The sequence below is a fragment of the Delphinapterus leucas genome, unplaced genomic scaffold (genome assembly GCF_059928025.1).
Source record: "Delphinapterus leucas isolate spDelLeu-1000000601 "Yukka" unplaced genomic scaffold, BTC_Dleu_Yukka2 spDelLeu_asBTCV2_sq25, whole genome shotgun sequence".
NCBI classification, from domain to species: Eukaryota; Metazoa; Chordata; class Mammalia; order Artiodactyla; family Monodontidae; genus Delphinapterus; species Delphinapterus leucas.
Genome location: NW_028322234.1, coordinates 2854832 through 2866737, shown reverse-complemented (window position 1 = coordinate 2866737; position 11906 = coordinate 2854832). Strand labels below are relative to the sequence as shown.

General features: G+C 48.4%; 1 protein-coding gene across 1 annotated transcript in view; it reads right to left on the bottom strand.

Moving 5' to 3' along the window:
- Positions 1-1400: 1400 nt before the first annotated feature.
- The window catches only part of LOC149744027 (2'-5'-oligoadenylate synthase-like protein 2), a 21514-nt gene continuing 11008 nt past the window's right edge, over positions 1401-11906 (bottom strand). The window contains exon 2 of the mRNA XM_089905864.1: positions 1401-5532. Coding sequence (XP_089761990.1) covers positions 5337-5532 — 196 coding nt within the window. The 3' untranslated portion in view covers positions 1401-5336. The remainder of the gene's footprint in view (positions 5533-11906) is intronic.

The window sequence follows — 11906 nt, the reverse complement described above, 5'->3', positions numbered from 1 at the left end:
GTGTACTAGGAGAAAAGAGGGCACAGAAACTTGGTGGAAATTCAGGCAGAAGAGTTTCTTTGGGGTCACCTGTGGTGTCAGTGAACACCTGCTTGAGATGAGTCTTAAAAGACTGGGAACGCGGCCAGGAGACAGAGGGCACAAGACAGGATAAGGCTGAGAAGTGTGAATCATCCTGGTATGTGCCAGGACTCGGCTGTCAGATCCACGTTGGCATGGAGGGCAGGGAGGGGAGAGATGAGAGCTGTGCCTGGACAGGTGGGCAGGGATTGAAACTCGGAATGCCATTCATTCATTCATTCAACAAACATTTGTTGCGTGCCTGCTATGTGCCAGGCAGGTGTCCTGGGGATACAGCAGTGAATAGGCAAAATTCTCGGACTGCAGAGAGCTAACCCTCTAATGGTGGAGACAGATAATAAACAGGATAAATAAGTAACATTATAATAATTAAGACGGTGATAAGTGCTAATCAGGAAAATAAAGCAGGGAAAGAGGTTAAAAGATACTGACTACGTGTGTGGGGGGGGTGAGAAGTAGCAATGTTCAGGGGTTCAGTCTCAAGAAAGGTGGCTAGGGAAGGTCTGAAAAGGAGACATTTGAGCAAAGACATGAAGGAGGCGAAGAGTGAGCGGTATGTATGTCAGAGGGAAGAATGAGAGAAAGTGGGACTTCCCTGGTGGTCCAGTGGGTAAGACTCCACTCTCCCAATGCAGGGGGCCCATGTTCGATCCCCGATCGGGGAACTAAATTCCACACGCATGCCGCAGCTAAGAGTCTGTATGTGGCAACTAAGAAGTCCACACGCCCCAACGAAAGATCCCGTGTGCCGTGACTGAGAGCCGGCTCAGCCACAAATTAAAAAAAATAAAATAAATTAAAAAAATTAAAGAAGAATGGGAGAAGGAACAGCAAGTGCAAAGGCCCTGTGGCGGCAGTATGCCTGGTGGGATTGAGGAATAGCAGTGTGACTGGAATGGAATGATCAAAGGGGGAGAGTGGGAGGGGATGAGGTTTGAGTACAAGTGTAGGGGGCAAATTGTGTAGGATCTTGAAGACTACTAAGACTTTGGCTTTTACTCTGATTGAAATGGGGAACCACTGGGGAGTTCCAAGCAGAAGAGGGACATGGATGGACTTTCATTTTAACGGTATCACACTGGCTGTTCGTGGGAAGATTGGATTAAAAGCAGAGGGTGGGGAGTGGAGGTGAGAGCAGAAGCAGGAATTCAGTTAAGAAGCTACTACAACAGTCCAGGCAAGAGATGTGGCGCCTTGGATCAGAATGGTAGCAGTGAAAGGTAGGGAGAAGTGGTATGGTTCAATTTTCTTATTATGGAAAATTTCAAGCATGAACAAAAGTAGAATAATACAATGAACCTCCATGTACCATCCCTCATCTTCAACAATTATCAACCTGTAGACAGTTTTTTAAATGTTTATTCAGGTCTTCTGCCCATTTTTATTTTTATTGGCCACCCGGCACGCGGGATCTTAGTTCCCCAACCAGGGATTGAACCCATGCCCCCTGCAGTAGAAGCACAGAGTCCTAACCACTGGACCACCAGGGAAGTCCCAACCTACAGACAATCTTGTTTCAATGATATCTCCATCCACATCTCCCCTCCTGTATTATTTGGAAGTGAATCCCAGACCTCATATCATTTCACTGGCTATATTTTGAGTATAAACAGGTCTTGCTAAAGGATAGAGTGTGATGTGAGAGAAAAATTAGAGTCAAGGACCACTCTAAGGCTTTTGGCCTTAGCACTGGAAGGATGGAATTGTCCTTAACTGAGAAGGGAAAGACTGGGCCAGGGCACAGTGTAGGCATGAAGGTCGGGAGCTCGGCTTTGGAAGCAAACTTGAGTGTCTAGTGAGAGAGATCCAAGTTGGCTAGGGAGTTGCATATTTGAGTCTGGATTTCAGGGACGAAGTCTGGGGTTGAGATACAAATTACCAGCATAGATATATTTAAAGCCATGAGGCTGGATGCGTTCACCAAGGGAGTGAGTATAGAGCAAGACAAGAAAAGGACCAGTGACTGGGCCCTGAAACACTTAATAGTATTAAGTGATTGGGGAGAGGCAAGCATCCGGCAAACAAGAATGCGAAGGAGTAGCCAGGGAGGTGGAAGAAAAATCAGCAGTGTGTTTTGATAGCCAAGTGGAAACATTGTTCTAGGAAAGAGAAAGTGATCCACTGGGTCACATATCAGGTGAATCTGCGCTGACTTTGTCCTGAGGGCAGTGGCAAATCAGAGGAGCGACCAGAGGTGAAATGACCATTCTGGAAAGATTGGTCTGGCTGCTTCTGTGGGGAGGATGGATTGCAGGGGCCAGGGGTAGATATGTAGGGAAACGTGTCAGGACACTGTACAGTGATCCAGGTGAGAGGGAAGGTGACCCGGACTTGGCCGGAGAAGGGATGGGATTCTAGGTCTACCTTGGGGGGAGGGTGAACAGGACTTGGTGACTACAGGTAGGAGGTGAGGGAAAAGACAGGATGGCTATCAGCTCTCTGGCTTGGGTACCTGGGTAATGGATGGAGGGTACTGTTAACAAAGGGAGGAGGTTAAAAGGAGGAGTGGGAAGTGGGGAGGTCTACAAGGGTAGCTGTTTAAGCCAGAGAGCTTAAAAAAGTTGTCCACATTGCCTAATGCTTCCGATAAGTTCAGGAATATAGGTCTGAGAAGCACCCAAGAGGCTACTGGTGATCATTGTGGGTGAAATGTAAGGGAGAGCTGGGAGCAGAAGCCAGATTTTAGGTGCGGGGTTGAAGAGTAAGTTGGGTGAGGAGGATGGAGACCAGGAGTGTAGATAACACTTTCAAGAACTTTGTCGTGAAAGGGAGGAGAAAGACCAGGTGTTAGCTGGAGGAAGTGGTGGGGTGGAGGGTGTTTGTTGTCTTAAATACCATTTGGGGGAAAAAAAAAACCCTCAATCATGACACGTTTCAATTTAAACTTTCCAACTGGCTAACCCCAAACGGAAAGAATCACATTTTTAATTACATAAATTCTAAAAGTCTCCATATTTTCAAAGTTTGGTAGTGCCTGGTCCTTAAACAGTCCTATATTATAACTGTTTAAAGAGCAGTGGCAATTTCGCAAACCAAAGTCAACAATAAAGTGAGATTCCAAACATTTGTCCTATGTTTATAATGACAGATAATGAGCTTCAAGGCAATATAAAAGTTATTCAAACAAACGTTATTCAAACATTCAGACCTTACGTCTTAGTTTAAAACTTTTTTTGAAGTATAATTGATTTACAACACTATATCGGTTTCAGGTGTACAACATAGTTATTCAATATTTTTACAGGTTGTACTCCATTTGAAGTTATTATAGGCACTTCCCTGGTGATCCAGTGGTAAAGAATCTGCCTTCCAATTCAGGGGACACAGGTCTGATCCCTGGTCGGGGAACTAAGATCCTACAGGCGGCAGGGCAACTAAGCCCGCGTGCCACAACTACTGAGCCCATGTGCCCTGAAGCATGCAGGCCACAACTAGAGAGAAACCTCCACACCACAACGAAGAGCCCACGTCCTGCAATGAAAGATCCCGCACGCCTCAGTGAAGATCCTGCGTCTCGCAACTAAGACCCAATGCAGCCAAAAATAAATTAAATAAATAATAAACCTTTGAAAAACTAAAGTTATTATAATATATTGGCTCTATTCCCTGTGCTGTACAATATGTCCTTGTAGCTTATCTATTTTATACACAGTAGTTTGTACCTCTTAATCCCGTCCTCCTATTTTGCCTCTCCCCACTGGTAGCCACCACTTTGCTCAATAGACTTTACATATTAGTTTTGATTCATTTCATTATTCATTTTCATGAGATATCTGGGAGTTCAGCAGCTTTCAAGATTTCGAAAGGGGGAATTCCCTGGCAGTCCAGCGGTTGGGACTCTGGGCTTTCACTGCCAGGGACCAGGGTTCAATCCCTGGTCTGGTATTTAGGAACCTGCAGGCCTTGCAGAGTGGCCAAAATAAGGAAAAAAAAAAACGATTTAAAAAGGGAACATGGGGCTTCCCTGGTGGCGCAGTGTTTAGGAGTCCGCCTGCCGATGCAGGGGACATGGGTTCGTGCCCCGGTCTGGGAAGATCCTACACGCCGCTGAGCGGCTAGGCCCGTGAGCCATGGCCGCTGAGACTGCGCGTCCGGAGCCTGTGCTCTGCAACAGGAGAGGCCACAACAGTGAGAGGTCCGCGTACCGCAAAAAAAAAAAAAAAAAAAAAAAAAAGGGAACATGCAGTCGATTGTGTATTGGTTTTATGGTTTGTAGAAATGCCACGTAGTTGGGCACATTTCTATGGCGGTGGGGGAAGAGCTAGTAGTTAGGAAGGGTGTGGGCTGGGTTTGAGGAAGAGGAAGATACATAAAGATGGGTTTTCTCTTAGCTTGTGTTCCTCCAAATGCAGAGCCTGAGACAAGGAGTTGCATGAGACTTGTTTTGGGAAATGATCCCAAGGGACAGGTGTGGGGGATTGAGAAGGAGGAAAAAACAGTCCAAGAAATATCATGAAATTGATCACTACTGTGGGCAGCTGAGCTTTGATCCCACTGGGGACCCTCTAAGGAGCAATGCAGAACGTGCCTCAAAATTATCCACCTGAGAGGTGGAGGAGGGGAGTATGCACTCGCTGCACTCACTGGTTGCTGTCTTTCAATGCGCCAAGGCTTACCCCCTGGGGTGTTAACTCCCTGGAACTTCCATATTTGCTCAGAATTACTTGGAAGGCTTGTTAAGACACAGATTGCTGAGTCCCACTACCAGAGAACCTAACTCAGGTAATTCTGGGCTAGTTGCTGAGAAGTTTTATTTCAAAGAGGTTCCAGATGATGTTGATTCTGCTGGTCTGGGGTCCTTACTTTTGAGAATCAATAACTTAGAGGTTTGAGCTTTGAAAGGTGACAACATGGGGGAGAAGGAAAGTTGACTCAAAGTCATGGAGTTGTGAGCCAGCATTCAGTGTTCTGGAATTGCAAGTGTTTGGCCACGTCTGGTATGTTCTGAGAGTGACGAGGAGAGACTGAGAGGTCAGCAAGAGCTAAATGGTCAAGAACCCTGAATGCCAAGCAAAGGAACTTCAACTTGATTCTGTAGGTAATAGGAGCCATTGGAGAATTTTAAGCAGGGGAGGATTCTGTTTCTATTTATGCTTCAGAAAGAGCACAGTGGTCTGGGTAGAAAGGGGTGAGCTAGGGGGACATGACCATAGAAGTCTACAAAATGAACAGCCTGATCTTGGCACTCGTGGGGATGTGGGGCCTCTCTTAACGAGCATGATGGTGTCACAATCCTTGATGTGCAGTCTGAGAAGCTATTGATTCCACAGTTTCTGGCCCCGGAACCTGACTATCTGATCCTCCATGTAAGGTCCTCCAGCCTCTTCAATCTTCTCTTTCAAGTCGTGGATGGAGTCATCAGGGTCAATGGTGTAAGGCTTGCCCTGGCCACTGGAGTCCTTCATGAAGACCTGGATCTCAGGGGGGAAGGTCTCCAGCACCTGGAGGCTCCTGAAAGGAGAGACAGTGGTGTCCACTGGGGCCACATGTCCTCTTGTTTTCATAGTTTTGCCTTTCCCAGAATGTCATATGGTTGGAATCATCCAGTGTGTAGTCTTTTCAGACTGGTTTCTTTCAACTAACAATATGAATTTAAGCTTCTTCCATGGCTTTTCATACATCACCACTCACAGTAACAAATTATTTTTTTCTTGTGATGAGAGCTTTTAAGATCTACTCTCTTAGCAACTTTCAAATACACAACAATATTGTTAGCTATAGTCACTACATTATACATGACATCCCCAGGACTTATTTATCTTATAACTTGAAGTTTGTACCTTTGGTCCACCTTCAGCTATTTCACCCACCTCCCACCTTTGGCAACCAGTCTATTCTATGTATCTGTGAGTTGTTTCTTCTTTGCTTTTAAAGATTCCACATATAAGTGATCTCATACAGTATTTATGTTTCGCCCTCTGACTTAATGCACTTAGCATAATGCCCTCAAGGTCTATCTGTGTTGTCACAAATGGCAGATTTCCTTCTTTTCATGTGGCTGAATAAAATTCCATTATCTATCTATCTATCTATATCTATCTATCTATCTATCTATATCTATATGTCACATTTTCTTTATCCATTCACCTGTTGGACACTTAGTTGTTTCCTAGTCTTGATTTGCCTATTTTATTTTATTTTTTTACACACACTGCATGACATGCGGGCCTTAATTCCCTGACCAGGGATCAAACCCATGCCCCCTGCAGTGGAAGTGTGGAGTCTTAACCACTGGACCACCAGGGAAGTCCCCTGCTTTGCCAATTTTAGAATCAGGTTATTTGTTTTGGTTTGTTTGTTTGTTTGTTTTTTGCTATGGAGTTGTTTGAATTCCTTATAGATTTTGGATATTAACCTCTTATCATACATGTGGTTTGCAAATATTTTTTCCCATTCCTAGGTTGCCTTTTCATTTTGTTGATTGTTTCTTTTGCTCTGCAGGAGCTTTTTAGTTTGATGTAGTCCCATCGGTTGCTTTTTGTTTTTGTTGCTTGTGGTTTTGTTGTCATACCCAAAAAATCATCACCAAGACCAATGTTAAAGAGCTTTCTCTTTATGTTCTCTTCTAGGAGTTTTGCAGTTTCAGGTCTTACATTTAAGTCTTTAATCCATTTCAAGTTAATTTTTACAAATGGTGTAAGATAGGGGTCCACTTTCTTTGTTTTGCATGTGGATATCCAGTTTTCCCAACACCATTTACTGAAGAGACTATCTTTTCCCTGTTGCGTATTCTTGGATCCCTGTCAGTTAGTTGCCTGTATGTGTGTGGATTTATTTCTCGGCTCTTGATTCTGTTGCATTGGTGTATGTGTCTGTTTTCATGCCAGTACCATACTATTTTGATTACTCTAGCTTTGTAGTATAATTTGAAATCAGGAAAAGTGTTGCCTCCAGCTTTGTTCTTCTTTCTCAGGATTGCTGTGGCTTTTGAAGTCTATTGCAGTTCCATACCAATTTTAGGATTGTTCTTCCTATTTATATAAAAAATGTCATTGGAATTTTGATAGGGATTGCACTGGATCTGTAGATTGCTTTAGGTTGTATGGACATATACTCTCTGACTGAGATGTGCATGTAAATGATTTGCCTAAGACTTATTAAAGCAAAACAAAAAAAGTCAAAGAAACTGCTACATTAGAAAATACTAAACATGTAGAGTATGGGCGGCTGGTGTGTGCTCGGGATGACCCAGCCCCCTCCAGGCCAGAGAGGTGGGTGGGAAGCAGCAATTACAACAGACAAGGATGACCCTCCCTGTTTACCCCTCCCTCTGGGCCCATTTTATTCCGGGCTGCATCGTTTAAACTCAAAACACACTTTTAATATAGGGCCCTTGTAGCCATCTTGTTGTGCTACTCTTCACAACCCATGAGCAGGGTCACAGGAAACTGTAAACAGGTCTGGCTTTCCATGTTACCACTCATACAAGCCAGTGCTTTTCCCACTTGATCTACAGATCACAGACACGTGAGGATTATGCAAAAGAACAAGAACAAAGCTTTATTATAAGTTTCACATCGAAACAGGGTCCACACGAGGCCCAGCCTGGGAGGAGGTGGACACTGATGGCCTCGCCACAAAATTATTGGCTCAGGCCAACTTCCTCCTCTTAAACCCCAAGGTAATGAATCGTGACCCGGAGGAGAATGACTTGGTCGATGGCCCAGCGGTTTGTTGTCCAGCCAAGCGCTTGGCAGGTGATGAGGGGGCCCTAAGAGCAAGGCTGCACCTTGCTGTGCCCACTGCGGAGCTGGGGCTGATAGTAGTAGAGGCCGGAACCGACACACCCCTAAAGTCAGTCTTGGCTGGGCATGGGTTGCGCCCTCCGCTGGAAGTAGGGGGGCCCTGCCTGGGTGCGCCCACGGGGATGTGACCTAAGATGGGCCCTCCCGTAACACTGAGAGCTGCAAACATGCAGCTCAGATCTCGGGCAGCCGCTCTGCTCCCAAAACCCAGCTGTGTGCTGGCATGGGTGCCCACGGTGGGACTTGTGGATGATGAACCCACAGAAGATGTTTGTGCGGGGCCGCCCGAAGCTGGGGGGCCTGGAGCAGAGGCAAAGGCTGAAGCTTTCCTTTTCCTATGCTGGGGAGAGCTGCCACAGGCGGTGGTTCCTCGCTGCTGCCAATCAGGGCCCCCAGGGATGTGACTTAAGATGGAGGCAGTAGTGCCTCCAAACCCAGGCTTCTTCTTAGGGCTGGGTCCCGTGGTCACCATGGGGTGGCTCTGGTGAGGAGGGCCCCAGGAGTTCAGGCCCACGCTGCCCCCTTTGCTGTGTGTGGTGCTCGGGGGTCCCCTCGTTGCTGTTGTAAGGCTGAGAGCTGCAAACATGCAGCTCAGATCTCGGGCAGCCGCTCTGCTCCCAAAACCCAGCTGTGTGCTGGCATGGGTGCCCACGGTGGAATTTGTAAATGATGAACACCCAGAAGATGCTTGTGCGGGGCCGTCCGAAGCTGCGGGGCCTGGAGCAGAGGCAAAGCCTGGAGCTTTCCGCTTCCTATGCTGGGGAGAGCTGCCACAGGCGGTGGTTCCTCGCTGCTGCCAATCAGGGGCCCCAGAGATGGGCTGGGTAGTGGCTCCAGGCTGCAGAGGAAATCTCAGAGTTTGGGTGCAGGACCTGAGTGCAAGCAAGCTGCTGGTGACTGTGACTGAGGATGTGCTGTCACTGGGGGGCGTCTGCCGGGCCTGGGTCGAGGAGAAGAGGCTCCCACTGGAGCCAGGGGCGGACCCCAAGAGGAGAGGATGGGAGGGTGGAGTGGTGTCCATGGGGGTGACCTCAGGGTCAGAAGCGGCCTGGGGTGCCAGGCCCGCAGATGTGCCGGGTGAGGGTCTGGAACTGACAGTACACGTAACGGGCAGGCTTGGGGAGGGGGCAGTAGGGCTGGTGACGGGAGGTAGGTTCTGTGGGGTGAAGACAGGAGAGTCCACACACATGGGTTTCCTATGCTGGGGAGAAATGCCCAGGTCCCCGATGGCATAGGTCTCACCCCGCAGCGCACTGTTGATGCGCCGGAAGGCTGCTTGCTTCTCCGAGTCTAGGTCTTCAGCGGTGACCCGGAAACCCGGCTCAGGGGCTGGGGGCAGCCTCAGAGGCTCCCCTCGCCGGTGCGGCAGCAGAGGAATCCTGCGTTTTCGGGGCCTGGGACTGTCAGATGTGCGGGAGCCCTTCCTCCAGGGTCCTTTCTGCCCTCTTGCTGTCTCTGCATTTTTGTCAGGCTGGCTTTTCCTCCGGTAAACCACCGGAGCTGCAGAGGGCGATGGAGGGCCCTCCTCGCCCCCTGTCTTTGTAGACTTCTGGGGCAGCCCTTGCGGTATAGCGGGACCCCTCCTTCTTTCCACTGGCAGGAAACCTCGGGTGGAGCTATATGAGCTCGTGATGGCGTTTCTTTGGGGGCAGGAGCTCATACAAGAGGTCTGCTGTTTCCTGGCGGATCTGTCCTCTGCCCACTTGGCGTGGAGGTCTCTCTGCAGAGGTCCAGACCTGGGCACGAAGAAAGAGCCCCCCAGGGGCCTAAATGCAGATCGTGCGTCCCCGGTGTCATTGGGGCCGCTTCTCTGGTCATCGTTCCTCACTGTGACTGTGGGGACTTCCTCCTGCTTGGCCATCCCTTGCCCCCTCTCTCCCAGGGCCCTCAACACCGTCTTCTCGGTGCTGTAGTTCGGGACACAGCTGGGTGTCGTGGCCGGCACTGGCTGCCCCTGCGCCACACTGGCAGTGACTGTGTCCACTGCGGACGCTGAGCTGCGGGACGTCGTGGAGGTGCGAGCACCCATCACTGCCTTCTTCCGATGGCCTCGCCTGAAGATGGAGATAAGGATCCCCATAAGGAGTGCAGCGTCTGCGGGATGGTAGAATGGGGTCTCAGAGACTCTGTGGCAAAGCGCAGATGCAGAGTCACTGGACACTTGTGGGCTGGCCTGCGAGTGGATAGCCGGCCATAGACAGCTGGGTGGCCCGGGCCGGCCACGGGAAGTCGGTGGGCGCGGGGAGCGGGCTGGGGGCAGCCGAGCCCTCCTGGCAGGTGCTGGTCCCCCAGTGCCCGGGGCGGGGGTGAGGGGCAGGGCCTACCTAAGTAACTGCTCCTAGAGAACTTAGGTGAGGTCGGTCCGTGGATACAGAGCTGGGCTCTGAGCACTCTCCTTCAGCTGCCAACTCGGCCAAAAGTGGAGTGCGCTCTCTTTGGCCTGTTGCCTTTTTATACTCTGAAACCTGTGAGCGAACAATGGGCGTGCGTTGGTGGGGCGCAACAATTTAGGGAGGGGTGGCGCATGCGCAGAGTACACGTCAGGCCCTGGGGCGCACAGGTGAGGATGCGCGCCCCTGGACCGTCTAGCGCTTCTGAATCTCCCCGGGGGTCTGAGGGCTGGAGGTGTTTGCCTTGAGGGTGATGAGCTTCTTGGCAGGACAGCTGGCCCTTCTCCCCTGGCCGCGCCCCAGTGCTGTCGGGGTAACTAACTGTACTGGACGGGATCCCCGCCCAGCAACGTGGAGCAAGGTTGCTGGCTGTGCAGCTCCCACAAGAGGCGGCAGCTTTGGCAGCAGCGCCTCTGCGTTCCCCTGGCGCCACTGGAGGGGAGAGCCGCTAAGAACGGAAGTGCCCACACCATCCAGATCCTGCTGGGGTGACACCTGAAGTGGTGGCCAGGGCTGGCTGAGAGGGCCATACTTACCATATGACCCAAAAACCCACTCCTAGGCAGTTAACCAAGAGAAAAACTTTTCACAAAACACAAATGTGAATGTTTTAGCTATCTTGTCCACAATTCCTAAATATAGGACTATTGAGGTTATCCAATTTTCTTGAGTTTGTCATTTTTTAATTGTTCTTGGAATAACACTATGTATACGTATTGTTTCACAGTCTAGAGTTAATATTTTACCAATTAAATAAAATTCAGAAGGCTTACATCCATATAGATTCTTTTACCTTCCACTCTTTGTTATAGCTGTCATATGTGTCACCTTTATATGACTTCAACGCCACCCTCTGAGACTGTGGTATCCTTTTTTCATACATATACAGGGAACTCCCTGGCGGTCCAGTGGTTAGGACTCAACACTTTCACTGCTGGGGCCCCGGCTTCAGTCCCTGGTAGGGGAACTAAGATCCCGCAGGCCACGCAGGCGTGGCCAAAAAAAAAAAAAAGTCATACATATATAAAATAATGTAAGAGGATAATTTTTCCAGATACTTGCCATTTTTGTTGCCCTTCCTTTGTTCCTGAAGTTGCAAGCTTACTTCTTTCTTGTGTCATTTCACTTCAGCCTGAAGAAGTTCCTTTCATGTAATGTTTTTATAGCAAATTGTCTGGTGATGAATTCTCTCAGTTTTCTCTCATCTCCATCAGACTTCATTTTGGCTTTTGTTTGGCTTTCAGTCTTTAAGGATATCCTTGCTTTAAGGATATCATATCCTGGTTTGGTCTTTTCCTTTAATACTTTAAAGATGTTATTCCATTCTTTTCTGGTCTCTGTTTTCTGATGAGAAATCACAGTCCTTCAAGTTGACATTCTGTGATGTATAACAGGTCGGTTTCCTTGACTGCTTTCAAGATTATTCTTCACCTTGGTTTTTTTATCAGATTGTGTGTCAGGGTGAGGCTTTCTGAGCTTAGGTCTGTGTCTCGAAATCAGTGCCGTTTTCAACTATTCTTTTCCTCATATATTTTCTTCTGCACCTTTCCTTCAGACCCTCCAACGGCACAAAAGGTAGAACTTGCAATATTGTTTCACATGTCTCTGAGACTTAATTTTTGTTCAGTCATGTATCCTCTTTGTTTTTCAGATTGTGCCATTTCTATTGATCCATACGTTTTCTGAATCT